Raw genomic sequence first — 27,922 nt, 5'->3', positions numbered from 1 at the left:
ACGAAAATAGGGATTTTAGAAGTTAGACAACGTCGGCATCACTTAACTTAATCTCTGTTTTGGTATTTCGAATTCATTTGCATAGTGTCCTGCTACCTGCTGAGTCATTTGTGGAACCACGTGAGCCAGGGTAATTGTGCCAATATTCAAGCTGTTTTCTAGGTATTTCCATTCCATCTCTACGTTAATTAGATCGTTTTTTAAATGAATTATCACTGCAGTTCGGTTTGAGAGAGATGGCTTGTATAGCCATACAGATTTTTAACCACCATACCAATGATTTGGCTCAAAAAAAGTTGGAATCTTTGTTTGTAGCATTGATAGCTAGACAGATAATACCTGAGGTCCTTGAGTTTGTATAATAATGTATAGTAATCTGCATACATAACCAACTTGAGATAGGTTCAGGGTGTTCTATTCGAAAAATGGATCATTGATGACTCACCAATGACCTTAAAAGTTAAAATCCATTAGCCTACATAGTTTTCGAATGTTATGGTGAATCACATTTTCTTGTAAACTACCGTCTTGTAATTTCCATTGACTTCACTTTAAAAATCTCACAATTAAAAAAATATTTGGGTCAGGAATGCTGAAAATAAGAAGAATTTAAAATAAAACATAAGAATTTATTGAGGTTTTCAGAGATCTATGAACTTGAAGATCTTATTGAAGCTTAAATGCTGTAGTTTTAATACCCTGTATAAAACCAAAGTTCAGTAATTTGTTTTTCTGATCACTAAATTCCCTTTTTGTTAAGCCTCTCAGACTAATTTGCTCCAGCTCAGTGATGGTTGATGTCGTCTGAGCTATCTAAGTATCGTATCTTTTATGGATTAGACGGAGGCACTGTTCTTACAAAGATCACACGTTCGATAGCCGTCCGTAAAGTCGCAAACAAAGCAAAATGGTCTACACTGCTGAAACATGTACACTAGAACTACGTTTCCAATTAATAGGATAAATCTGCTATTGTGCTTTTTTTCCAATTTCGTTAACCATTTTCTTACTTTTTCTTTTTCAGATGATAACACGTGCCTGAAAATGGCTCATCTAAGTTGCCATTCTTGCGGGAAAATTTCAGCCACGTACTTGGCCACTTTGAATTCTATAGCTACTCAGAGTCAATCAAGTAGCAGTCTGGCGACTTCCGGAACGTGCCGTGGTTGGAACGACTTGGCCATAGATGGCAGTTAACCTCCCTTACTTCCAGCAGAGTTACTTCCGGTTTTAGTTCGATCCGGAGTGGGTCTTGGAAGAATCTTCATCCATCCCTCGGTTGGATGGAAAAGAGGGGGGGGGTAAGAACTCCCAACATCCTTTTGATTATTAGTGAACCGAATTTAGCCGACCGTTCCGTTCTTTAGCAGAGCCAAAGCTAAACACATATACTTCATAAATGTGCGCAAGAAGAGGCGGAGAGCAGCTTAAAGGGAAGCGTAAAGAAGAATAAAGCCTCTGACAGTCCTGACCGACCCTGACAGCTCCGGAACATGCGGATGCACTGCCCAGATGAATTGGCGGTCCACCCACTCGTCACTGACACTCGGATGAAAAATGGGCACTCATCAAAGTCAGCTTGCTGTTTCATTTCTACTTGAGTGAGGTAACCCCAATTTGCTAATCTCTAAGGTGATTAAATTTTCCAGGGCGCTCGATAATTTTACAGCGCCGCAACCTTAGAAATTAATTAGGTTGAAAGGGTTCCCAAAAATCGGGTAATATCCCGATGAAATAGGTTTCACGGGTGGAGGCACTTGCATGGCAAAATGAGTATTTGTAAGGGGGGATGCGAAGGTGATATGCGAAACGAGTAGAGCAACTGCGTGTTTCCCTTTTTGCTTTCTTCCCCCCCGTTGGCGTCATTTTCTCCTGTATCTTTTCTTTCTTCTTTAAAAAATTACTTTGCTACCGTTGCGCGAACGAGCGTCACGTATCCGTAATTCTACCGCTATTGGAGAAAGAGAACTCACGGCCGCACAGCGTAGGTGGAGTCTTTTACTTTCTCGCTTTTTTTTATATTATTATTTTATGGCAAGGGCGACAGATAATATTCCCGGGACGCGGGATGTTGCCGTCGCAACAACAACAACAACAAGGAAAAGGGACGACGAGAAAGGGAAGAAAAAGAGTTACGCATACGGGAATCAAGAGATGTAACGGAGCAATGAAAAAAATCTATTTGATCCTACTCGTATTGGGAGAATATTGGATAGTTTTCATTTTCGTCGTGCGCCACGATCGATGGCGACATGCGAGACGCTCGCTATTGAATTACATATAATAACGAGAAGCATTCGGCCTGTCTGCTGCGCCGAGCGATTGTTCATTCAGTGTTGCAGAATCCGTCTTGACTTTATCTGCGAAATATCGATTAAGAGAAACGTGAGAAACGGGCCTGTCAACTTGTCGCCCGTCGAACGAAACGGCCAGTGAACGAGTGCGGGCTTTCGTGACAACAGGCATCGACCTAACGGCATCGATACGTGTTCCTCTCGGCTCTGCCTCCTCGTAATGCGATGAAAAATGAACCGAATTCTCCATGGTGGGTAGCCATCGCACAAATTGAAAAAATAACATAGAAGTCATTTGTTAGGCTCTTTCTATCTTGTCTACTGCATCTTTGTTTTGAAATGAGGGATGTTGGTTGTCAGGGAAGATCGAGATAGAGAACAGCAGGGAGAGAGACGATGTTTACGAAGGGAAAGAAAAACAAAAATTCGGGAGTAAAAACGCCATGTCCACGGAAACGGATTCGTTGCTATCTCTCCGGAAACGAGTTCACCGACTCTGCGAAGGCAAATGAACACAAATAAAGAAGAATGGGGCCAAAATAGGGAGAGGCTGCGACATACGAAAATCAGGAGAATTGATTTCCCCTCCTTGTTCTGCCCAACATTTCTGCGCTGTCAAGTTGATTGGACTAAGAGGGATGAGGTTTCACAGAAATTAGGTAGTCGATTTCCTTTTCTTCGCTTTATCTGCCAGGATCGCTGACTTGCTAATTTGTCCATGGGTTCAGTCAGTCGAGCGAACAATGCCATTAATATTTGACGATAACAATTCAAATAGTTGGGACGAGGACAGAGGACCGTTTGACAAAGGACAGAAGAGGTAGGAAAAAGTCCGGAAGTTGAATGTTTCATCCCATCTTCAATTGTTCGTGGACATCATACAAGGAATTAGGATTCATCAAAAGTGGTGCCCAGTATAATGAGACGAAAGTAAATTGAGAGACAAAGAGAGAGTTGAGAGCTTTGCTGGCGTTCCTTTTGACCAAATGTCATCTTTCATAACCAGGCTCGTCACGCAGAGGCAGAGTCGAATCTCAGAATAATCAGGCGGAACGTCTTCTAGCCAGCCAGCCCGTGAAGGCGAGCGTCCAAGTTTTTAGAGACGGATTTCCTGATGACGGAAGCGGCTCCTCCTCATCATACGCCCCAACTTTCACCCACACTACTAGGTGCTGCATTATCTCGGTATTTTTCTTTTCTTTTCAGAGTAGGAGTCTTTTTTGGGGGCGGTTCAATGAATGCCCGCGCGTCTGCCGTCAAAAGATAGCCGCTCGGTTGATGATGAACCTTATATGGCGGAATCGGATTAAAATGATTCCGAGAGGGTCCACATGAGCCCCGGGTTTCTCGCCATCGATCCCTTTGCCTCATCCTGCGGCCCCTGCATGTTCGCAACTGCTCGGACGGTCGCTGCTTCTACACCGTTTTCGATTTGTCCGCTCTTATTCAGTAGGAGAGCGACAGCACGACTGAAAGGCAAGGCCTACTGTTAAGTAGAGCCTGTAATTTGCCGAAGACGATAACGACTAAGGGCTTCCGCGTGTCCCTACCAATCATCCCTACTCCCGTTTCTGGACTCACTCCTCTGAATGGATGTGCCAGTCACATCCTTTGTTATGTACACATTTAGACACGGTTCGTAGGCCTAATTAGCGTCGATGTACCGCTGCTGAGCGTCAATCTATTCAATATCGCCAGGGAATAAAACCGTGTTTATCTCCAATTGAATTCGTTCGAGAGTGGGAGAGCGGCTGAATCTGTCAACGGAAACTTTGAACCGAGACGTTTAAGGAAAGAACAAAGGAAAATAAATAAGAAGGCAGTAAACAGTGGAACATATTGGATCTGAGATCGGTATAGACGTGAAAGAACGTTGTGTGTGTGTACGGCGTCTAGCTGCTGACCTTTGCTATTCCTAGACGTCACTTCGCTCAAGTGCATCCATTTATCGATTGGCGACAATTTTTCCGCAAAATTTGAACACCGAAATCGCTCCCTGTTAGTTTCTTTTTAGGGTTGTTGTTGTTGTTGTCTTGTTTCCATCGACTTCATATTTACCATAATAAGTGGCAAATTGAATTTGTGCTGTGAGTGGATTCGTTTATTCCTTGTGTGCTTTCCTGCATGCTAACGTCTTATTTATTTATTTTATTCCGTTTTTTTTTTATTATTATTTTTTTGTTGTTGCTGTTATTCCGATAGATGCTTGAAGTCGACGTTCCATTTATTCCTGTGAAGTTATTTACCATGGATTGGCAAATGGAGGAGGTTCGCGCAGGCGGAGTATGAATTCTTTTTCCTCAATCACACGCCGCTAGCACCTCTGCCGCCAGAACCCTCCCTGCTGGTTCCCTTCTTGGCTCTCGGTGTGCTTTCCTGAAAAAGCTCGTGACGACCATTGAAGGACGGCAGTCTGGCTGTGAAGCGCTAACCTTCTTGCGCTCTCCATTTCCGGCTCCGGCAAAATAACTGGACAGCCCAAAAACCTGTTGTTGTCCAGCCCGGCTCATCGGATCTCCCCGATTTCTTCAACGCTGTTCAGTTGAAATATTCGTCTGACAGCGACGAGAAGAAGAGGATTAGCTGCAAAGTCTCGACCACAACAAATACGGTAAGAAGACTTGGACTCATTCTGCTGCTAGTATACTACACAACCCCAAGCTCATCCAACAAACATTTCCCAAGTTTAAGAAGCAGAGGTTAAATCTAAAAACCAAAGTTTCCGTTGTGTACTTTGAATGTTTAAAGCTCCCGTGTAATGTACTACGTTGAGGGCTCGTCAAACAACCACTGAAAGTCGTGCATTTGAGAAGAATAGCTCGTACCTTCCTTTTGTTAGCCGTTAGACTTGGAAAATCATTACGCAATTATGCATTCAAGGCGCTAGGAACCAGGAGTGATAGATGCCAGAGAGAAAGAACCTAATCTCGGCTGCGGAGGAAGAGAGCCGTGAAAATGTGATTGAGATCTTGAATAGGAGGGAAGAATGATGAGACGAAACAACGTCACGACGGCCTTTTATTTTTATTTTTTTTTTTTTTCGTTCGCATACGTTCGTGATTCTCTCTTGATGGTGATTAATGATGTGGACACTGCCATTCCTATAGTGTTGCCACTTTTCTCTCTTTCACCCGCTTTTCTTTTTTCATGGGGGGAGTATATTTTCATTGTGCGCCGTTAATCGATGGATAAAAAAGCGAGAAAAATGGCAGGAGCCGAGAGTTAAACAACTTTTTTTTTTTTTTTTTTTTTTTTTTTTTTTTTTTTTTTTTTTACGCGGTACATCACCCGCGGAATTCACGTTCATCGACGGCCTCGCTATTAATTGGCAGAAGCTAAAAACAACTGCCACACGATTCCTGCGACTTTCTGGCTGACAAACGTCTCGAGGGTTTATATTTTGGAATAAAACTAGGAGCTCCTTTTACTTGACTTTCTCATTAAATCGATCGTTGGCTCAGATTTGGGCCTCGTTAGGGGGGGGGGGGAGACTACGCGTTTTTGATGTGCTGTACGATTCCGTCGAATGGAAGACGACAGAAAAGCGAAAACCTCTCCACTGCTCTCCAATCAACGGATTGGACGAAACGAGGAGAGCCGAGTTTTATACCAGTACAGCGCAGCAGCTTAAGAGGTTGGCGACGAACACGAGGGTAGGTCCATTGTCTTAAAATTTCATGTCGGGAACCAATCTGGCTTTTCCGACGCACAAGAGACTCGCTGCGTATTAAATTGAATTTCAATCGACTACATCAATTAAGTCTGGCACTTGATACAAGACTCCCTATTTATGAGTAAACAGATAAGAAGCTGCTGGCACCCAATCAGATATCGATCCTCGGTAGTAGTTTGAAAATCCCTATAAAGATTCAGATGCAGGGATTCGGAAACATTCGGGATCTTGTTCGACTTTGAGGTGGGATCCAGGAGGTAAAAGAAAAGGACTAGCTCATCATCGATTCATGTTCCGTTTCTATTGCCGCCTAACCTTAGCAAGGGAGTGTATATACTCTCCCAAGGAGGAAGTTGGACGGAGAGAAGGAGAGATGGAGGACACTGTGGCTTGCAAGGATAGGATATTGCCCGACGAAACCCTTAGAGCGGTTTGATCTTCTCCGACGTCTTCGTCCAATCAAACCACCGGATGTTTCTCTCTCTCTTTCCTTGCACTCACCCGCTTTTCTACCAGCAGCCGTTTTTCTGTCTGTCCCTTCTCCTCTCGAGGGAAAGGCCTCGGCAACCTTCTTATATTCTTCGACAATGCCGCCGTTACGCTATAGAAAGGGAAAAAAAAAACGGTACGGGGAGTTTCATATCTGCGGTGGTTTTTTTTTTGAGGAATGGCCGATCGATGTCAAGACTACTTTGACTGGTGCTATACCGTTGGCAGATTCTTGATGATTTCTTATTTTTCGCAATGGCAAAAAAGCGGCATGGGGTCCTGGTTGTATAGTGCGCCGTCTTATTATTGATTACTTGTGATCTCGATTCGTCTTCCACAATGAAGAAATCACGATGTCTTGTCTTTTTCCATGTCATGCAGTATCGCCATAGTGTCTCCGTTCAATAATCGTCACTTATTTTTCACGTTTTTTTTTTTCTTTTTCTTTTCTTCTGTCATTTGGGTTCGTGTTTGCTCCACTGATGCAGCCATGACCAAAGCCTTGAAGTGCGGCTACCTCCTGAGATACAAACGTGAGTAATAAAGACACGATTTTTTGTTCTTCTTCATCTCTTCTCTTTCATCTTTGGAGTTTTTTGGCGTATTTTTTTGTTTGCGAAACCGTTTGATTCGATCATTTCACACATTGGTTCATGCTGATTGGGAACATGTCATTGCCAGCAGTTTCCATGACCAGATGTGTACTGCTAAATCAATCCTTTTTACTACGAGAGAGGAACCTCATTAAAAAAGATGCGAGAGTGCTTTCCACTCGAAGATTTATCCAATGTCAACCATCCGTTACCACGTAGGAGGAGAGACCTGTGTATGGCGCCGGTTTCAAATCAAAGATGATGCATTCATTTTTCCTGAAAAAAAAAGAGAGACGACGACGAGATATCCCTGGTGTAGGAAGAACATATCGATCGGGTGGGGGTTTCTTTCGTTGCAAATATCATAATTCTGTTACACTGGGCAAAGTTTCCGAGAGATGATCGGTTTGGACTCGAGAGACTTTGAGGAACTCAAGGGATCCCGCCGAAAGTCTTGAATGAACGACTCACTGATTCAGTTGCATCAGTCAACCTTGCCAACAGATTTGGCCATTTATTTCTGTTAGAGCCCAGCACGGTCTAGAAAGTAGACCCCTCCCATCAGAGAGAAAGATAACGACGTATAACTCGCACGGTACGTACAGTGTCTCCCGTGAAAGGGCAAGGCAGAAAGAATGAGAGTGGAAGAAGAAGAAGAAGAAGAACTGGATCGATTTAACGCGATGACTTTTGATCATCTGTTCTACTTCAACTGGACGTCTCTCTCTCTCTCTCCTTCACGAGATTTACTAGTGAACGCTCCAGCGTTTCTTTCTCTTATCATGGAAAGGATTTGCACAATAGGTGGAGAGAAAAAAAAAATGAGATTGATCGTTGATTCATGTCCACCGTCATATTTTGATTTATTTCTAGAAAGGTCCGAGGGGGAGGCTAATACTTTTCTTTTATTCTCTCCGATTCTCTCCGGATGGGATTGACTTTCATGCCCACACAGGTCGGCTATTCAGTCGTTATTGGCGGGAGGAGTTTATTGTCCTCTACGAAGATTCTTCGATGGCCTGGTTTAAGGACAAGTCACGATCGGATCCCGAGGTAATAACAACAACGACCAACAACAACCACCTTATTATTCTTATTATTATTTCCCCCTTTCTTGTTCGTTCAAATGCGATTGACCGTTGATTACGCTGCCCTTGTTGATGTCTATTGCATTTTGCTTGGCTGTCGTCTTCTTTTGTAGGGGGCCTTGATGTTGAAGGAAGCTCCCGAACTAATGGCCATGGGCGAGTACACTCTCCGCATCCCTCACACTCGACCGAGCAGTCTACCACAAGGATGTACGGTGCGGCAGGTTATGGCGTTCGGAACGCCCAACCGGCAAAAAGTCTATTGGTTCGTAGCCAAGTCGGAGGACGAGATCAAGTAATCCATCTTTTTATTTTACTCTTCTTATTTTGTTTTCTCTGTTTTCTTTCCCTCCTTTTTTGTGTGTCTCTTTTGATTGTGACACTACCAAGTTTGATGAGCTCTTTTAAAAGGAAGAGGCACACACACACACACAACAAAAGAGATTTATTTTTTATTTTTTGAATCAAGGGAACCACCATAACTCGCATGATGTGTGGATGCATAATGAAAGCATTTTTGGCTTCCGCCCAATCAAAATTTTGTTGGCCCTTTTTTTCCCGCCGACGTTTTTATTTGATTTAAAAGAAAAAAAAAAGAAATTGTGTTATAAAGTCGTTCAAGCTACACTCCAATGCGCCACTTGAATACCTTTTTCCCCCCGAATGAATCTTGATTGATTCCATTCTCTTTTTGCATTTCTTTCTAAGAATTCTTTTTTTTTTATCTTGTTTATATTGACACGCTAGCGACTGGATGACTGCCATCAGCAACACAGTAAGTTATCCGCCAATTCATAGATTTTTTCAATAGTTTTTAAGAATTCTTCGCCGTTTCGGTTTGATTCAATCATCGACTAAGGGGAGTAGGAACGTAATTGGAGGCCAGAAAGTTTAGTCCCATCGATAACGACATAAAGAGGAGAGCGGCTTCTAATAGTATGGGGAATAGGTTAGTCTGGAAAGTGAAACGGAATTCGATCGCTTTCTGATTGAGCATCGAATCCCCAGAGTTGTGTGTGCACTACTCTACCACCACTACTACCTGAAAATTGGAAGGAGGGAGGGGGGGACCTCTTATCGATTACCTCAAACAGCCCGACCGGTCGTGAGATAAGAAAGGGGAAAATGGTGTTTCTTTCTTTTTTTTTTTCTGCCGTGTTGACTTACTGCACATAGGCGAGTTTGCTATTCGTTACGGCGCGAGACCTCTGCACTTGAACTGGAGAGCGCGCGATATGGTCGTCTCAATGAGCTATATAGGGCTGGTGTAACGATCAAAAGAGCGTGCGGACACGGAAGCCGGCTACAGTCACAACAAGAGAAAACGGTCGGGGCGAAGGAATATTTCTCCTGCACATCTCTTTTTTTCTTTGGAACGCGCAGGGAGAAACAGAATGGAAGGGTGTGTGTGTGTATCGGTCGATACACGTAGCGCCTACAAGAAAGGAGCTACAAGATGGAGCCCTTTCCATCACAAAGCTCCTAGGACTGAGAGCACATCCTGAGAGACAAGAGAGTTGGACAATCCGACCCATCCATCGCCTTTTACGTCCAGCCCAGACTCCCCTTTGCTTTGCTTCTAATCGTCAGACATCCATCATGAAGTATTCTTCCACCTCTCACCAAAGAGAGAGAAAGAAGAACCATCTCCTAGACTCTGTTATTCACTCTTTTGATTTGCGCGCTGCAAGTCTATAGACATTCATCAAGGGTCGATGAAAAGAAAAGAAATAGCAGCGGTGACAAAAAATCCCCGAGAAGACTTTTTATCTGCTTAGTCCAACGTCGCCCCCCTCTCAGTTTTTGATTTATTCTCTTTCGACGACTCCTTTTCAAAAAGGATTTCATTTTGACGTCGACGTTTCCATCAAACACTTCCCGAGTCCTTTTGTTTTTGTTGTATTCCCCGTTCCCATTCTCCGGGTGTCGATTCAAGGAAGTGGCGACACGAGTATTGAATAATTTAGATCGAATTTCAATGAATAATTATCCCCGGCGTCTTAAATTGGGTTGTTGAAATCTTGGAACAGAAACTTGGCAGGGGTTTATGCGTAGACAAATTTTGACGCGGTTACCTCACAGCTTTCATACTAATAATAATGAATGTGTATGCTGCATAATGCAAACGCATTAGAACGTATACACACATCGAAATATGATTTTTCCCCCGTCTTTCTTGACTGCAGGAGAGTCAATCATTTAGATGGCCTATATATATCAAAAGAATAGGAGCGCAGGAGATGGGACCACATCAGCCGAAGAGGAAAGAGAGACGAGACCGTTTTATATTTATCAAGCGTGTGATCAGATCAATAGAAGCAGCCCACGCAACGAACTTCCGTTTTTCTTCTTTTGCCATCTCCCAGGGCTTCCAATCTCTCCCCCCTTCTTTCTTCCCCTACATAGTATATATCTTTGATAACCAATATGCACGTTTCCTGCCTAACTATCTTGATGTCTCTTTCTCTCTCTCCCTCCCATCCTGCAGAGTTTTCTCTATGAAATATCGATCGAACGGATAGACAGGCCACAAAGTAGGCGAAACTCTCGCGTCATGAAGAATCATAAAAGAGAGACGGGAGAAGAGCCCGAAATTAGCATATAGGGTGTGCGTTTGAGAGGATTTGGTTTGATCACCTCAATCGTATCAGAGCAGCCAAACATTTTGCGCCGTCAGCATTCACTTGAGACTCGAGAGATGATCATTGATATTCAAAACAAGGAAAAATAAATAATAACAGTTTTCTTTTTCTTTTTCCCCCTTCAACATTTGTATGCACAGTTGCCAATCCCGCCTGGGTTGTCGGTTTACGGAGAACCAGCAGACGAAACGACGTCCAACATCTACGAGAGTATCGATCTGCAGCGTGAGTACATCAATCCTTATATACGTATATATATATCTCGAATAAAGTACACGCGTTTCGCTGTGTGTATGTTTCGCGAGGGGGGTACTCTCTATACATGGGTGCATTACTGTTTCAGCCAAGCGTGGCTGGTTTCCAACATACATCAACACTGTCTGCTCCTTTTGTTCGCCTCTGTCTTGTGTTTAAACCTAACATGCACATACTACATGAGATGTAATCGGAGACGAATGTGACATAACCTTTGGCGTGGACGTAGTTCTGGCAGCCAGTCAGCAATCTTGCCCAGCCGCCCCCTTTACTGACCGGTTGTCAAATCAATCGATCAATTCAAATTGAATGCAACTCACGCCAAAAGTTTGCACAAAACCAAAAACGTGGATGATGCCATTGAATTGTCGGGTAAAAGCTGCCGGCTGCAGGAATTCGCTACGTGCGTAGTGGTTGTACAACAATTCCGGCGGTCGTGTCAGAGAGCCTTGATTTGCAACGACGGCCCCCCTGCAATGAAAACTTATTTGAGACTACCCAGCACTACATGAGACCTGCGTGACTGGGCGACAGAGTCGTTGACAGCTTTTGATCTTTGGGGTGGTGTACAGTTGTTTCCGGCTGGCAGAGCAAACAGTCGGGATATATGTCAGCTAGCTATAGCGTTATATAGCCCGGACGGGAGAGCCAACTAACGTGTCCGTGTGTGTCCCTGTGTGTGTGTGTTTCTCAACTTTTTCTTACCAAGTCAATATTTGTTATGAATGTCCTCCTTGTGAACGCAGCAGCAGCAGCAGTTACAACCGCTATGGCCATAGAGAAACAGCAGTTGCAGCAGGAGCACGTCCACATCGTCGGCAGTCATCAGCCGTGCTGTCTGTGCGCCGCTTCCGGTCACGGATGCGGAGGAACTGCTGTGGCGTCGTCGACGGGTGCCGTCGTTCCCGCCGCCGCCACCGCGGGAATGAAAAAGAAGGACAACAGCGTCAACTCATCGCTCGGCGAAATAGCCACCGGAATGATGTTGGCCACTGGGTTCGCCCACTGGGGTTGGGGTTACGGGCTCGGATGGAACAAGCCCGACAAGTCCATCATCGGTTAGTTTGGCTCACGGCCCTTTTCTTTGTTTTTTGTTTCTTTCACAGTCCCTTTCCCGGTTCGTCCCTATGTCACCAATTATTGTAATTTCCTCTAGTCGAGAGGGAAACCTTTTTCGTTCCGAGAAACTGCTGGAACCTCTTGATCTCCCGAGTCTTTTCTCTTAGGCGAATGGCAAATGTTCTGAATTTTTATCGAGTTTGAATGTTTCCCTGGGCTGGGAGACTCGCATCTTTTAGACGTACTACATACAAAAGAGTTTGAAACTCTTGAATGTCTGCTGAAAACTCCCAAAGCCCCACTTTTGCACACCCCACACTCTGACGAGACACTAATGAGATTTGTTTCTATCGTCACGTTTCATCACTTTTTTTTCTCTCCTCTTTTTGTTCTTTTGACTTTCGACTCATTTCTGCGTCTCGCTTTTTTGTTTCCTTGCCCGTTTTCTCGTCTCTTTTACAATGCCTTTTTCATCTTGTTATTAGGTGGCTACTCGGAAAACACGGCTTACGATGATGGATACTATGGGCGAGACTCGATGGATCCGCGCCAGATGGGAAATGGGTGTTCCCAACAACATCACTACGATCCAGACTATGATGACTGTCAGGATAACGATTTTGACATGGACTTTGGTGGGGATTTCGGCTTCTGAACTTACAACCTAGCTCTTATCTGCCCCATGCACAAGGTGGTGTATAGGTTTTTAGCTTACTATACCACATCCGGTACAAAACATCTCGGATCGATTGATGTCGTGCGTCAGCCAATATTTCCATTTGTTCCTTTTTTTCATATTTGCAAAAGAGGAAAGGAAAAAAAAAGGAATTTTTTAAAATTTTCATCTTTCTCTTTATACATCGTAATAATCTCTTCTCTTTCTCTCCTTGTCTCTCTCTCTCGGCAAAAATGAAGAGAAATCTTCTCCTCATATTCCCCCCTCATCCCCACAGTTGCATGCAACTGACGTTGGCATTTATTTATTTAGATGAGAATTTTTAAACATTTTTGAAAGATATATGTAACGTGGTGGTGAGAGAGTCTCGACTCGGTTCGACTCCCAATAGGATCGACCCCAAACCTTCAAATTCTCTCATGTTTTTTTTAAAAGGGAAATTTGAAGCGGAATGATAATTTTGAAAAGAGTTGAATTTATTATTATTATTTATAATTACTTTAGCGATTGGCACTCTTTTTACGGCGTGTTGTAGGAGTGTATGCAAAACTTAAGAAACCCATCAAATTCTGTTATCGTGCCATGTGTGTATTTCCATTCAGTGTGTCTCTTCCCCCCCTTTACAACCAACTTTTGCGGCAGCAGATACCAGAACAGCACGAATCCAGCATAGCTCACATCCTACGTGTTTCTTTCTCCCAAAAAACATATAGCCACTGTTATTAACTGAATGTCTGCTGTTTGATCGTGACATGTTATTTCTCCCTCTCCAAAACACACACCAAAAGAAGAAAAAATAAGATAAGTAAGAAAGAAAGTGACAGAAATATAGTACATTACAAATTGAAATTGACAGAGTTCCTGCGTCATTCCCCATCATCTCTCCGTCCGTCGTTTCCAGCGAAATTGGCGCCGGCGTCTCAATTAAAAGTCGTCGTAACTCCAGTCGGTGTCGGTAATGTTATTCGATACGCAGCCACCACCACCACCTTGCTCGACGTTGTAGTAATCGAGATTGTAGTTGTTGACCACCGTAATGTCGTTGTCTTGATTATAGTAGCCGCCGTAACCCCAGCCGGTATGAGTATGAGCTATTCCGGTCAAAAGCAACCAGAAGATGTCATCCAATTGGATATTGAGTTTTTTTCTTTTTGAATGTACCTGCGTTGGACAGAGCTGCCCCCATGAAGGCACCGGCTGCCATTCCGACGACCGCGTCCCCGGCATACGATGGCCCAGAATCACGAACCACCACTGTCGTATTTATGCTGGACGAAATTGGCTGCTGTTGATTGGTGACATACTGAACGACCGGCACGTTAGGTTGGTAATTCGAACCAGATGGTCCTGCATAGATGTGGGGGTATAAAATTGAATATTTTATCTCCTGGCAGTATGACGTCTTCTTCTCCCTTTTCTTTTGTAGTGAAATTGTACGTCACATATTAAAGTTGTACGACTAGTTCTACGTACGCTCTTTTTGCACGCCTTACCCTGGATGATGGGTTGAGAAGGTTGTGCCATTGTTGCGAGAGGAGCTGCAGCTACCGGTAACTGAATTGATATTGATCAAACGACGATCGATGACGACAGACCAACCGTACCAGACTTTGCACAAAACTTCCTGGCAGAACAAGTAGCTGTATGTACGTTACAAAGGATTCGACTTACCGTGCTCACGATCGCCGTCCACCACGCACTGTGTAATTGATTTCAATGGGGGGAGGGGTAGGGGAGGAGGAGGAGATCAATTTTTGTGAAGGAATCAGCCGATAGATAGCCTAATACGGCTTTCAATCTATTTCATACATTATAATGCGGATACTGTCTAAAGGCCTACTTGAAATCTTGTTGAGACTCTGCCAAGAAAAAATGGACTCGTTGCCGGCGATGACGCTCTCCAACCGCAATCATATTTTCAAGGCCTGTGCCAGAAAGGCTCCTGGGTAGAGCTGGAACTTGAAACAAGCGCCTCGAGTACTGGCCTGTAGTGATCAACTCGGGTGCTAACTTTAGACAAATGATACCCTCTGGTCGACTGGCCATTTGAGTTTCGTACCACCAGACCAGAGTACTGTCTTGGTAAAGGATGCCGAAAACACGGCTCCACTCGGATGTGGCAAACCATTTTGCTTCGAAAAAGAAAAAAAAGGAGATTATTGCATCAAAAACCAAGAAAACTTGCAGCCGTGTTTAATCTCTTCTATTGTTACATTAACGTAATTGCATGGGGGAAGTCCCAAATCCCAAATGTCGGTCACAATAAAAGAACAAGAAAAAGGGAGGGTGTTGTCTAGACGCGAGATTAGATGGCAGTATATAGCATAACTTGATGTCATATTATGACCAGAGTTACTTGACAGTCATGCCGCTGAATCCAGGACGTACCCGTCTAGATCAATAAAGGAAGCTGGTGTTTCATATTATCATTTCGCAGTAGCCGAAAGTTCGCAACATTCTCACAGAGGCTACACACGAGCAACTGGGAACATTTACTATATTAACTTTTCTTTTGTTTCATCAACGCGACTAGAAAATCGACACCAGAAGCCACTAACCATCTTTGACGTCATCGACCAACGCGTATTTAAACTTCACCGTGATGTACTTGTGCGAGTAGTCAATTATTTCATTTCCTGAAAACTACGTAACGAATGGAATTTCTTTGAACTCCCCAAAACTCGGGTGCTATTTCCAATCTGACATTTAACAATTTTTAATAGCCGACGTTGGTAGTTTTCTTTCCTGCCTGATGTAACCTGGGCATTTTCTATGACATTTCAAATATTCCCCCCCCTCCCCCCGTGTGCTGGACGCAGCGATTCATGTCAATCAAATCTGAGCGGTCTGCGAATATCATTGTTGTTTAATACTTTTGATTGATTGTGTGAATGGCTCACTCATGGACATTTGTCAGTTTATTTACTTATTGCTGTTTGAATTGCCGCGCTTCACTCTGTTCTGTCTTTCAGGTAATTAGTGTTTGCTTACCTTTGTGATATTGCAGAAATCCAGTGTACAGCGGTGGAACATTGTTCGCTGTTGAAATAAGCACGGACCAATTTAATTTCGCGACCGAAATGAGAACAGAGATTTTATACTCACGTAAAACGTTACCAGACTCTTCGCAAGAGCACATTGCAAATTACTCTCCTCCTCTTGTAGTGCTGGTCCTGCGACTCATGTCTGTCGGAAATCTGATCGTTATGGTGATAAAACCTCCGTGTTACGATCGCGGTTACCAAGAGCAACATAACAGCACAGCACAGTCGATTGCAACAGAAACATGCCGGGTATACTCATTCATAATTCATTCAATCTTTGTTGCGGATCGAGAATGCGCATCAGCAACTTTTCCCTGAGTATGAAACTGGAAGTATCAAATAAGTTACTGAAAAAGTAAGGAAGTCGCATAATAAAGGGGAGCGGAAATGTGAACTTATAATTCTACTGTTTATCCTACTATATGTTTGCAAAAGATACGTAACGTAATCATCTTTTGGTATTAGAATAACAATAGTTTTCAGCTATAAGCAACTGTAAAAGAATAAAAGTAAATTTACTGCCACGGCTTGTGTATTTTCATTTTCGTTGATGTTAAAGAGTTGGAACGACAAGAGAGGAATTACTCTCACAACTTGCGATAAAGCCAAGTGTTTAATGAATATATCAACTCGGAATATCAGTCCTCATCTAATAAAGAATCCAGCCAATCATTTTGAAGCTGTAGGTTAGAATGAACAGTAGATGTTTCTTCAGACAAGTTTTCTGTGATGGGTGAAACTGAAAATAAAAAAAGTTTAATGTATAAAAATTCAATAATGAAAAATCTAATAGAAAAAGAATATACTTTCAAGTGGACTTGATGGTGATACTGTTGATGGCATGGCCAATATTAAATCCAATTCTTCCTCCACACCACTGAGACTGAAGAAATTTTCAGAGTTGCTATCCCAGGTCTTCTGCTGTTTGTCAGACTGTTCTTCCTTTGAGTGAGCCCAGCCTGTAGTGCAGGATTTTTCTTTGACTTTTGGTTCAATTTCATTTGATAACAAAGATAGCATTTTCCCAGTGATCTCTTTGGTAAGAACCAAGGGTTCTTTCATTCGACTCTCATACATTTGGGCATCACTATCAAAAGTTTCTATTTGCTCAGATGTCAAAACACTTGAATCCAGTTTCAGCCGTTCTTGAAGTGGTACACACATAATTTCTCTGCATAAATCATTTACATTTAGCTTGAAATAGTCATCAAACTTTTCTAGTACTTCCCAGTTCTTTTCATTCGAAAATCTGAAGTAGGAATCAGTACTCGTTGTGGGCTTCTTTCCAGAAAAATCTGAAAAATCAAGACCTCTGGGTTCAGGAACAAAATCAGTGTCTTTATCATATTTTTGCCAATTGCTGTTCAATTTTCTGCTGGAATATTTTGAAGAGTTTAATGCTTCTTCTGAGCTTGAAGTATCACCAGATGTCAGAGAGGCAAATGTGGCACTTTCCGCTTTCAACTTGTCACTCGATTCTTGTTTGCGATCAGGCTTGCTGTCATTTTTCACCTTTCTTTTAGGCCCCATTTTATTGTGAACGTCTCGCTTTTGACACTTCTTTCTTGTTTTAATTCGCAATTTTTTCCGCTTTTAGGTATTGTTTATGTGTTTAGCTGCCAATGCTGCCATCTATGAACGTTAGTTCAATTTCACGTCAGCGGGATGGGGTTGATATTAATGATCGTTTTTTATTTAAAGTAAATGAATTAAAAAATTTATTTAAAAAAAAGAGAATTTTTACAACGTCTAAAAATTTTACGAAGAGAATAAGTATTATCAAGAAGTTGATAATACCGACACTGTCGATGCAAGTTGCGTTATTATTATTACGAGGAAAATTTATGGGCTATTGCTTATTGAATTGGGATCATGAATTCATGATTGCCGCATTTCATTTTGAAGCTCTTTTATTAAATAACCGTCCAACATAGACATGTGTCCGTTCCATTAGTAATCGTTCTTATGTCACAAAAAAAACTTTGCAGATTACACACAAACAAAACAGTTCAGAGTCATCTATCATACTCGGGTAGTAACCATAGTTTCATGTGACAAAAGAGCGGGAAACGAATTCAACTCCGACCACGTGATCACATTCCTACAATCAATTTAAGAATTCCTTGTTGATTCAAGGATGATCAAGAAAGAGTTTTTCTTTAGAAATTAGATCCCAGCATTAGAGTTAGAGAATCGATCGCATTTTATTTACGGATCTGTTTAAGAATTGGTGATTTCAATCACAGAGGGCGCTAGTATAAACGACAATCGGTCGATGTGACGCTTTACGTTTTTACCTTTAACAGTTTATACATAAAATTCCTAATATTTACTGGCATTACTGCACAGAAAAATTCGCTATTGTTTTTCGTTTGAATTCGGAAAAAAGAATTGAAAAGCCAATGTCAACTCCCCCATTTGAGAAAGAATGACCGACAAGGCTGAAAAAATAAAATGCGACGAAGAACTGTGTGTTGAAGAGTTTCCCACTGTAAGTGCTGCGATCCAGCATAAATTTCGAAAACATAGGCAGTCTAATGTCAAACATTATTGCCCCTACTGTGGCATGCAATTTCCGATTAAGGTATAAGATTTTTTTCCCAATTTATTTTCAATGGGTTTGTAATTTTCGTTGTATAGTATTGTAGAGACAAACACGTTCTCTCTCATGAAAATGAAGGAGGAAGCAGTGGAGTGCATCAATGTACAGAGTGTGAAGCTACATTCTACAATGATACTGCTCTTCAGTATCATGCAAAATCAATTCATAATCGGTACAGCTATTATACATCATTGTCTTTTTTTTCTCATTGAACTAACTTGTTTTCATGTATTCACTATTAATTAGGGTTGTCAAACTCATCAAAGCTATTGAGACACCACCTCCCAGTCGCAAAATCAAGTGCAATAATGCCAAGGAACCTCAAAGTGTGTATTACTGCCATTTATGTGGATCTGAGTACATTATGAAATACAATCTTGAAGTTCATTTGGAAAGACAGCACAAAGAAGAGGAAAGGAATGCATTACCACAGTAAGTTTATATTGATGGATGTTGAATGCACTTGGTTATTTTTTTATGTTTTTATTAGGGAATTAATCAAATGCAAGATGTGTGATGCTTTATTCTTCAATAAGAGGGCCTATGAAAATCATAACCTTTTCCATAAAAGTGATGATGTCTACATAGAAAATGAACAACAAAGGTATAAGACACTTCATAATTTTCACAAAGAAATTGCCCCTACTTAAAATTCTAATTTTTTGTATTTTGTAGACAAACGTTAGTTACTCGAGTTGACCAAGATTTCGATATTAGACGGGTTCAGACACAAGCTGAAAAATTTCTACCCAAAGCGGAAACTCTCAGTCGAGGGCGCAAGAGAAAAGCTCAAACAAGCAAACAAAAATCCTCGTCAGTTCGATGGGTAAAATCAGTGTTTGAAGAAAAAAACATTTATTTTCCTTTCATCTTAAGCCAATTAGACAAATATAATACAAATAAATTGTATTTGGGTATTACGGACCGGAATTTAGATTAAAATTTATATCTCTGATTTTTTAAAATTTTTAGAAATCATCAACTGCCGAGGCTGTGGATGCTGGAAACGATTCCGATTGTTTGTCCAGTGCCAGTTCCGTCTCTGACAGTGAAGAAGAAGAGGACAAAACATCAAATAATCCAGAGAAGAAACAAGTCATTTGTGAATAAAAAAATAACAGGTATTAAAATTTCTAGTAAATTGTGTTGTAAAGTCGACTGGGAATTTTAAACGGTTTTGGAGAAGTTACGGGTAGGGTTCACTGAACCTTAATTATCGGCCATTATTTTGTTAATCCAGTCCATGTACTTAGCCACCTTGGTGTAAACGCCGGGAATATGGGGAGTCGCGCATCCAATGCCCCAGCTAACTATCCCTGTCAGAACGTTTTGTCCTGTTGAGCTCTTGCACACCAAAGGCCCTCCAGAATCTCCCTAAAAAGAAAGTAGCACGTCAATTTCTTTGTTCTTCCTGACATTAATATTTATCATCATCATGATAATCATTATTTTTAACCTGACACGCGTCCTTTTCTTTGCCACCTGCACAAATCATCCCGGGGTAGATCGTATAATGAGGACTGAATCGGTTTTGGCAATCTTCATCTGTTAATATTGTGACATTAGCGGCCATTAGGTGGTCCGGTGTAATACCAGCATTTGCTTTCTGGTAGCCCCATCCACTTACAACGCAGTCCCCTTAATATATACAAACATTTTTTAGAATGTGAAAAAATAACGTCATTGAAAACAATATGGCAAATGTACCCGATGGATCAAAGGACTCGGACGGCAACGAAACAGCGCCAAATGACTCCGTCACATTGTAAATACTTTCCTTAAGTTTTAACAATGCCAAGTCGTTTTCTTTCGTATCCCTACGAGTAGTTTTTAAATAAACACGTGAAAGGTAGAAAATAAAGTTTTCAAAGTGAGTTAGCTATGAGACTTACTCATTGTAATTGGCCGAAAAGATTTTTTCCACGCCAATGTTAGCAGCGTCAGGCAGTTTCATATTTGTGGTGTTAAAGACAATGAACAAGTTATCAGAGCTGTGAAAATTCGAAGACTAATGAACTTTTTTTTTCTTTTTTTTTCTTTTTCATTTAGTTCTGCTTACGTGATGTACATTTTTTGGTAAACACAGTGTGCTGCCGTGATAGCCCATTGGCTATTAATGATCGCTCCTCCACAAAAATGAGACATTGTCCTTTGCCGGTCTTGTCCGCTTACGGCCAACGATAGCTGCAAGGATATTTGCCACGTCACCTCTCCTACAGTTCCCGATTAAGAACAGTGTAAAGGACAATGCATATCGGATAAAATTGACTATAAATGTGTTGGAATAAAATACCATCTCTGACTTCTTCACCGTTGACGATACGTGTTGGACGAAGTGCTGGTGCATCCGCAATGGAAGCTGTATCTACTCGTGTCGCGTAATTCCATAGGAGGAAAATGAAAATGAAACGGCACATCACGACTTGGGTTACCTGATCCTAGATTTGCAGTGGCTTGGCGGAATGTCGCCGTCTGTATAAATGTATGTGTGGATTGACTGACCAAATGAAGTTCTCTCACTGTTTTTTTTTTTTTTTTTTAGATGTATGTTTAATCATGATTGGTCGCAACGTTGAATACAAGTTCTGTTTCCCCTATTTTCTCGTTTTCATTCCCGGCAATCATGTGCACTATCGTGACGTACATCCAACATGTGGTCCGACCACATTGATAGATTCACAGCTGTTTAAATATCCTTGTCATTGCCAGTATTTTGTACGCAGCTGTTTTATCAATAACGTATTCAATGAACGTTGAACCTACCGGCGCAATTGCTGCGCAAATGACACTCGCAAATGAAATTTCGAATGCGCGGAGTTTCTTGTAAACATTTAGGCCGCTAGAGGGCTTCGCCGTTTAATCCATCCCGACTCCCGAGTTTTAGTAGATGTTTCCACTATTTCCGACGTTTAGTGAAATGAAGGTCGCAATGTTTATGTGCGCAAGCAGTGTGTGTCTGTGATTCATAGAATCATAATCATAGTTGGTTCCTGATTGCTGAATGTAGGCCTAAATTTAATCACAGTGTGTTTGTTGGGAATTGGGCAATTGGCGAATGAAAGAAAACATCCAATTACAAATGCATCTCCTGGATTTGCCGGGGGATGACGTTATTTTGAAAATCATAGATTATCTGTCACCTCAGGACTGGCTAAACTTTCGATGTGTTAGTAAACAAACCTATTTCCTAGTCCATGAATATTTCAAATATATGAAATATCTTGATCTTTCTCATCACAAAGTGTTACCACAAGCCCTATGTCAGGTTCGTTGTGGTTAGTTTTACCAACTATTAAATCATAATTTAAATTATTATTCTTAAATTACAGGTTTTACCTCAGCTATGTCACAGCCTAAAAGTTTTTAAAATATCTAATTCAAAGATATTCAATGATGAATGCATTAAGACCATCATACAAAATAATCACAATTTGAATCACCTGGACTTGTCAAATAGTAACCTTAAAAATGGAACTCTCCAGCCACTTGTGGTCAACTGTAAAGTAATTAAGTTAACTATATTAGTCAACTCCTATTGCTCTTATGTGCTCCATCACAATTGTCTAATTGGGTAACATTTGATTTCATTTCAGAAACTAGAGAAAATTTTGTTGAAGAATTGTGTTTGGTTAACTGTTGGAGCCATTGAAATTTTAGCCTTCCATTTTCCAGATACAATCAAGGTTTTGTGTCAATGAATATACAGCATATTTGAAGGTTATGATGTATACTTACTTAATACTTACAGGTAGCTGACTTTAGTGGCTGCACAGGCATAAGTGAGGCTTCAATCATCCTATTTGTAAAACGACAGCCAAAGTATCAAACATAAAAATTTAATTATGAAATAAGATGCAATATTAAAATTTGTTTCTATAATATTAACAGATTGACATCACTGTCCCTGAGTGATCTCTCTTGTCTGCAGGATGAAACATTAGTTAAGATTTCTCAGTTTTGCCCACAACTTATGTATCTTGACATAAGTAGATGTTGCAGAATCACAGACTCTGGGATCAAGTAGGTTTTAATTTTTGTAGGCCTCTGTAAAAGATTGATTTTTCAGTTGAAAATGTATTATATTTTGTTTTTAGAAAGTTTGCTGAATATTGCCACACCGTGCGCACGCTGAAGGTGGATGGTTGTGAGGTCAGCGAGCGTAGTTTGTCTTGGTTGAGATCACGTGGTGTTTGGATTGACAAACCTCAATATCCTTCTTACCTGTTGCACCGCCTGAATCAAATTCAAACCTGGCCACGGACTCAGCTGTGAAAATTCTTCAACGGGATCTTCTGTACATTCCTTCTTTTCTAAGTATTATTATTCTATAGCCCAATTACCTAGTCTCAATGTCTATAATGTAAAATGACATTTCCCCCCTTCTTTTATGTCAATGAAAAAGCGATATCTACCTCACTTGGTAGACAGCCACCGCCATTTCATTAGCTACTGTGTTAATCCTAGCACTAAGAATATCCTTCTCTAAATTTCCATTGGCGCTCTTATCGAAGTCGACTTATTCTTATCCTCTTCTTTCTCTTAATTTTTATAGTTCTTCTCCCCTAAATGGCTCTGGGGAGAAGTTTTGAAACAGCTGAGTTCTGTCATCCTTGCCCAATGTTGATTGTACAACTTCCGTGTTGGCATAATCATGAATTCTAAAATTCTAGATTTCCACCCCTATCGGACGATTACGTGTTTCGTTTTAATCGTGAATGATGAACCAGGCAGTTATTTTTAGATAATGCCGCGTTAAATTTGGGTTGGTTTTTTTCTTTCTGTCTTACAACACGTAATAATAAAGTTCTCAAATGTCCATCAAATGTCTATCTTGAGATGGGTGTGAATTTGTAACGTTTTGGGATAATTGATATCAATTGACTACCACGAAACTTCCGTAGGGTTCGATGGTGGAGGCACCAGTCTAGCGGTCGGTGAATTGATGTTGTAAAAAGAGCCACCAACAGTCGAGTACTCCACCATCCGCCTTTTTAGAAACATGGTAACTAAAATCAATGAAAAGACAAGTTAAGTCACGACGGGAAAAATCGAGTACGTACCATAGAATTCTACTGCCGTTTTAGACAGTTTGTTATTGTGCTTCTGGTGTGGCACAAATACCATTTCCGGGCAATTTTTTCTTTATTTGTATGTAGTACTACATGTATGTGTGTATGGGGTGAATAGAGGTAGGGAAACAACTAATCCAATTAGATTTGTTAGAAAAGGAAAAAAAGTTCAAATAGCGTGAAGCGTAGTTTGTCTTGGGGTTTTAGCTGAGGAATCTATGTACTATTGGTTGATAGAAATTCTTAAGAGTATTAAGTTAAGAATGGACAAGAGATCCCAGAAGCGTAAAAAAATCTGAAAAACCATCAGAAAACATGTATTTCTCTTTCATACACCAAAGCCAAAATCGGATCAAAGTTCCGGGATTGAATGGAAGGGATAATTGCCGCTTGCCCGACAGTCTTTTTTTTTTCTTCTTCTTCTTTCTCCTCCCACATTTACTCCTCCTCTACTAGCATCGCATCAACATTTCTTCACCTTTTCGGGTCGGAGGAGAGAAAATGGGAGGAGTTCTGACCGCTTGAGTCGAGAGGAAGGAGAAGTCTCGTCGACCCCGACTACAAGTTCCAGTGCTAGTGTATCTATTGGTGCTGTCGAGTCAATGACAAGCCACAAATTGTCTCCTTTGCTATCACAAGTGTTCCAACACAGAATCAATTTTAGTGCGTAGCTGACGGTAGTCGCGAAACATCTGCTTCTTCTTCGCTCCACACTCCATCCTCTGTGATTTTGTGTCCAACATTCACGATGAATTGTTTAGTTCGTTCGTTTTTCGCCTTGCTGGTGTTATGCAAATTTTCTACTTCATCGGCTTGGTAAGATATTTCTGCTCATTTCTTTTTACCGTGGTTCAATCGATTAATTTATGTTATTTCTTATATTCTAGGTCTTGGAATAATCTGTTGATGACAAGCACAAGGGTAAGTGTTATTGCCACTTTCAAATCTTTTTCCTATGGGGTGAGGGGGGTTCCTTTTTTTCAAAGAAATGCCGCACTCGCTGCCCCGACAGTCCGGCGCCACCGGAAGGAAAAAGTTTAGTATTTTCTTTATTCTTGCGCGTAGGCGGCGGGACGTAGTTGTTCATCAACGCCGAGAGGGGAGAGAGAAATTAAAGGAAGCCAGCAGATCGCAAAAGCTCATTAAGTCAATCTCGGTGGAGATGGACTTGAGAATTGACGGTGGGTCACTTTAGCAAAATCCCATAGGGCCAAATCCGGGCTCCTCTTGTGTCACCGCTGTGCCGAGAGACTCTGCCGAGAGATGGGAACTCGAGAAATATGCGGGCGGAAACTTACACTTGGGGATTGCGCGCTCTACCTGGCGATATGTGTCTTTTTCACCCATCACCTTTTTTTCTCACTCCATTTCGACTGACGATTGATTTTTCCAAGTGAAGTCGTAAATAAAAAAGTTTTTAAACGTATCCAAAAGTGATGGAAATAGGAGGGGGGAATACTCTTTTATTTTTCTCCGTTTGCCTCCCTCTTCTGAGTAGTACGTGTCGATTGTTTGTCGTCGCTCTTCTAGGGTGATTTACGAACTCCACGACTCAAAGCTAAACAACATAACAAACGCTGGCGCACGAGGCCAGCGATTGCGCCAGTTGCTGTTTTTGTTCCGGGTGCTGGATGCGGGTGATGGCATCACGTTGAGACTATTTTCCCCAATCGTCGTTATCGTATTAATAGCTCCAATCGTGGGTTTTCTATATCAACACTTATTTCAAATAAACAATTCCTACGGCCAAGATTTCGTCACCGTATCCGTCTACATTTTTTCGGCCGCTTATCCGATTGCTGACGTATCAGATCTTGTTGATCAAGGATGTTGTAATTACATTAGTCTAATCGATTCCCTCTTATTTAGATCAATTTGGGAATGGCGGAATCGGTAGCGGCCGGCGCTGAACTTGCGATGGGCGAATGCCAATATCAATTCCGATGGGAGCGCTGGGCATGTCCACGCAGCGCCTTCACCAAAAAGTAAGTCGTGATTGTACATAAGAAGTTTTTCCTTTTCAATTCAATAAACCTTTTTTTTTTATTATTTTTTTTCTTGACAATAGGAAAGTGTTTAGATCACTGATTCGAGAATCTGCGGCTCTCCACTCTTTCCTTTCGGCTGGAATCACTTACACGTTAACGCGCAACTGTTCTCGCGGCCAACTGGAAGGATGCGGATGCGCCAACATACATTCTCAACATCCAAACGAATCTCGTAAGTATTTTCAGTCATCAGAAACTTCAGACGAATCTTTGAATAAAAAAACAAACAATTTCGTGTTTCAGCTTCAGCCACATGGCGGTGGGGGGGATGCAGCGACAACATCAAGATGGGAGAACAATACTCTGTCCGAGTACTGGATTCTCTCGAGTCTGGACAGGATGCCCAGGCTTTAGCTAATTTGCACAACAACTTTGCTGGTCGTTTGGTAAGCTATCCCTTTTTTTCTTTCTTTAATAATTATTGGCTAGCCATAAAATGTAGAATATGTTTTATTGATGCTACTATTTTCGATTGTCCTATCATAGGCTGTTCGTCATTCAATGCGCCAGTCGTGCAAATGCCACGGAGTGTCCGGCTCGTGCGCCATGCAGACTTGTTGGATTCAATTGCCTCCATTCCGCACAGTTGGCCAAGCCCTCAAACGACAATACGACACAAGTGTGAGGTAAAAAGGGGAGAATATTGAAAAGATACGGCCCAGACTGTCATTAAGGCGATAGGCGACTTGAAGATGGCCAGTCATGATGACTGGGGTCGAGAACAATGTCGTCTATTGGGAATCATGCATGGATACACAAAGACTTGAAAGTGTGAATGATATCGGGGCGGCCAAGATTGGCGACGCCAATTGAATCGCCAAGATATTTGGTCGCCTCGTTTTTATTCCCTTTTTTATTTTATTACCGGCTGGGGGGAGGTGGCGTTGGGCTTGGGTGGAAAAAAAGGGGGATTTCCACACTGTATGTAGATATAAACACAAAGCAGCACACTGTTCTTGATACTTGACAGGCTTGTATTTATTGCCGTTGCAAGTTCTATTGCAGACAGTACATGAGATATCACGTTGATATTGTTTTATGGGCCTCGAAAACAAAATGATAACTCGACAATGAACTTTAATGATCAGCTGCTGGGTTTTTTTTCTTATTTTTGTTTTTATTTTCTCTTGTAAACAGGGTTGGCTACAGCAATGGCATCCTACAGATCGACGGCGGCAGCTCGTCGTCCAACGGCGCCAAGACCTCGTCAGGCTCGTCACAGATTTTACGCGTCTCGCCACAAACGCTCGTCTACTTGGAACTGTCGCCCGACTTTTGCCGAGCAAACGTCACGGCCGGTAAGTTCCATTTCCGCAACTCAAACGAATTCGTGTCTTTTATTAATGGTGGATTGTTTTTGCTCAGGAACGAGCGGCACGAAAGGCCGGACATGCTCACGAGACAAAGGTAAAGGCCTTTCGGCATCTCAACGTCGCAGCTGCATTCATCTGTGCAAGAACTGCGGTCACAAAGTTAAGAAGCGCGTCGTCACTGTCATGACCTCATGCAACTGCACTTTCCAGTGGTAAGAATAATCGACCGTTATTCTTTGGCAATCAGATAACTAACATTTTCAATTTGACGCATAGGTGCTGTCAAGTCCAGTGTCAGACGTGCAACACAACGAAAAGTATTTACTCTTGCGCTTAAAGTTGTCAATCATCCAATCAACATGCGTATACTGTCGCAGTATTAATCAAAAAATCATCCCATAAATGTACAGATATAATTTCACTGATAAATTGAGAAACTTTTTCCTCTGTTTCAAGGCAAATGTACATATTCCAGATGGCCGGCTTACAAAATATCCTATCAGTTTAAGTATAAGGGTAGTCTACGTTTTGAAAAAAAAAAATTGAAATTGCTCTCGGGTTGACACCTTCGAATGGCCCAACCAAAACATGTGTGTGCACACTCCTAGTTGTGCTAATTTGATTTGTATCGTTGTTGTATGTGTGAATTTGTTGTACAAGCTTCCTGCCACCATGTGCCGACTCTATTCCGTTCTAGATCTTATCGAGCTCGAAATTTTAAAATTGAGCCGAACTCTCCTTGTAAGATTTATTACAACGGATCAGCCGTACGTGCTCCCAAATCGTGACCGCGAATTGGAAACAAATGATTCGTTGGATAGTAGTAATTCCTATTGTTTATTATATGGCTTTGGGTGCGTCTTAAAGGTTCTGTATTTCGAGGTCCCAAGATAATTTGAGGGTAGTATTATACGTTGTACGTTTAGATAATTTTGTTTGTTACATCGCATTTAGGTTGTCACATGTTGAATCAACCAGGTTTATTTGAGTTTGATGTACTAATCCACATTAGCATCTGATAAAGATTATCAGGCGCTACTGGGTTAATATTTACGGAGGTAGAATGTCACGAAATTT

At 41.6% G+C, this 27,922-nt stretch overlaps 7 protein-coding genes across 13 annotated transcripts; 4 read left to right on the top strand and 3 right to left on the bottom strand.

Moving 5' to 3' along the window:
- The first annotated feature begins 56 nt into the window (after positions 1-56).
- LOC124194258 lies at positions 57-13,618 on the top strand. 3 transcript variants are annotated; one of them, XM_046588362.1, is made up of 10 exons: positions 57-162; positions 1,025-1,606; positions 4,497-4,905; positions 6,945-6,989; positions 8,005-8,102; positions 8,251-8,432; positions 8,885-8,912; positions 10,920-11,004; positions 11,778-12,092; positions 12,579-13,618. In XM_046588362.1, exons 4-10 carry the CDS (start codon positions 6,947-6,949, stop codon positions 12,746-12,748), a joined length of 921 nt encoding a protein of 306 aa, XP_046444318.1. In that variant the 5' UTR covers positions 57-162; positions 1,025-1,606; positions 4,497-4,905; positions 6,945-6,946; the 3' UTR covers positions 12,749-13,618. The 3 variants fall into 3 exon arrangements, with proteins under 3 accessions (XP_046444318.1, XP_046444320.1, XP_046444319.1); XM_046588364.1 differs by having other exon boundaries at positions 58-162; positions 11,784-12,092; XM_046588363.1 differs by having other exon boundaries at positions 58-162; positions 11,781-12,092.
- LOC124194260 lies at positions 13,342-16,761 on the bottom strand. 2 transcript variants are annotated; one of them, XM_046588366.1, is made up of 8 exons: positions 16,620-16,761; positions 15,875-16,552; positions 15,761-15,808; positions 14,610-14,901; positions 14,441-14,468; positions 14,263-14,323; positions 13,931-14,116; positions 13,342-13,860 (listed from the first exon to the last, which is right to left on the bottom strand). In XM_046588366.1, the coding sequence occupies exons 2-8, from the start codon at positions 15,906-15,908 to the stop codon at positions 13,694-13,696; spliced, it is 816 nt and encodes a 271-aa protein (XP_046444322.1). In that variant the 5' UTR covers positions 15,909-16,552; positions 16,620-16,761; the 3' UTR covers positions 13,342-13,693. The 2 variants fall into 2 exon arrangements, with proteins under 2 accessions (XP_046444322.1, XP_046444321.1); XM_046588365.1 differs by having other exon boundaries at positions 15,761-16,552.
- LOC124194832 lies at positions 16,452-17,343 on the bottom strand. Its single transcript, XM_046589217.1, has 2 exons — positions 16,620-17,343; positions 16,452-16,552 (listed from the first exon to the last, which is right to left on the bottom strand). The coding sequence occupies exons 1-2, from the start codon at positions 17,341-17,343 to the stop codon at positions 16,452-16,454; spliced, it is 825 nt and encodes a 274-aa protein (XP_046445173.1).
- Positions 17,344-17,426: 83 nt separating this feature from the next.
- LOC124194261 (zinc finger and SCAN domain-containing protein 12-like) lies at positions 17,427-20,218 on the top strand. Of its 2 annotated transcripts, XM_046588369.1 has the most exons (7): positions 17,427-18,397; positions 18,454-18,587; positions 18,662-18,847; positions 18,906-19,019; positions 19,091-19,241; positions 19,388-19,536; positions 20,079-20,218. In XM_046588369.1, exons 1-6 carry the CDS (start codon positions 18,242-18,244, stop codon positions 19,523-19,525), a joined length of 879 nt encoding a protein of 292 aa, XP_046444325.1. In that variant the 5' UTR covers positions 17,427-18,241; the 3' UTR covers positions 19,526-19,536; positions 20,079-20,218. The 2 variants fall into 2 exon arrangements, with proteins under 2 accessions (XP_046444325.1, XP_046444323.1); XM_046588367.1 differs by lacking the exon at positions 20,079-20,218 and having other exon boundaries at positions 19,388-19,573.
- Positions 19,254-21,197, bottom strand: LOC124194262 (trypsin-1-like). Its single transcript, XM_046588370.1, has 6 exons — positions 20,709-21,197; positions 20,475-20,628; positions 20,308-20,406; positions 20,123-20,232; positions 19,872-20,053; positions 19,254-19,789 (listed from the first exon to the last, which is right to left on the bottom strand). Exons 1-6 carry the CDS (start codon positions 20,830-20,832, stop codon positions 19,625-19,627), a joined length of 834 nt encoding a protein of 277 aa, XP_046444326.1. The 5' UTR covers positions 20,833-21,197; the 3' UTR covers positions 19,254-19,624.
- A 107-nt stretch (positions 21,198-21,304) lies between these two features.
- On the top strand, positions 21,305-27,578 carry LOC124194256 (protein Wnt-8-like). 3 transcript variants are annotated; one of them, XM_046588359.1, is made up of 15 exons: positions 21,305-21,680; positions 21,745-21,918; positions 22,009-22,098; positions 22,164-22,234; positions 22,304-22,435; positions 22,510-22,709; positions 22,968-24,300; positions 24,372-24,405; positions 25,354-25,469; positions 25,553-25,704; positions 25,776-25,918; positions 26,019-26,158; positions 26,670-26,830; positions 26,898-27,057; positions 27,122-27,578. In XM_046588359.1, exons 7-15 carry the CDS (start codon positions 24,233-24,235, stop codon positions 27,180-27,182), a joined length of 1,035 nt encoding a protein of 344 aa, XP_046444315.1. In that variant the 5' UTR covers positions 21,305-21,680; positions 21,745-21,918; positions 22,009-22,098; positions 22,164-22,234; positions 22,304-22,435; positions 22,510-22,709; positions 22,968-24,232; the 3' UTR covers positions 27,183-27,578. The 3 variants fall into 3 exon arrangements, with proteins under 3 accessions (XP_046444315.1, XP_046444314.1, XP_046444316.1); XM_046588358.1 differs by having other exon boundaries at positions 22,510-22,729; XM_046588360.1 differs by having other exon boundaries at positions 22,510-22,729; positions 22,818-24,300.
- Positions 21,495-22,687, top strand: LOC124194831 (F-box/LRR-repeat protein 15-like). The gene is made up of 6 exons (XM_046589216.1): positions 21,495-21,680; positions 21,745-21,918; positions 22,009-22,098; positions 22,164-22,234; positions 22,304-22,435; positions 22,510-22,687. The coding sequence occupies exons 1-6, from the start codon at positions 21,495-21,497 to the stop codon at positions 22,685-22,687; spliced, it is 831 nt and encodes a 276-aa protein (XP_046445172.1).
- Positions 27,579-27,922: the final 344 nt, after the last annotated feature.

The sequence above is a fragment of the Daphnia pulex genome, chromosome 5, assembly GCF_021134715.1.
Source record: "Daphnia pulex isolate KAP4 chromosome 5, ASM2113471v1".
In the NCBI taxonomy this organism is placed as follows: Eukaryota; Metazoa; Arthropoda; class Branchiopoda; order Diplostraca; family Daphniidae; genus Daphnia; species Daphnia pulex.
The sequence above is the reverse complement of the archived record's forward strand: the minus strand, read 5'-3'. Positions and strand labels throughout refer to the sequence as shown.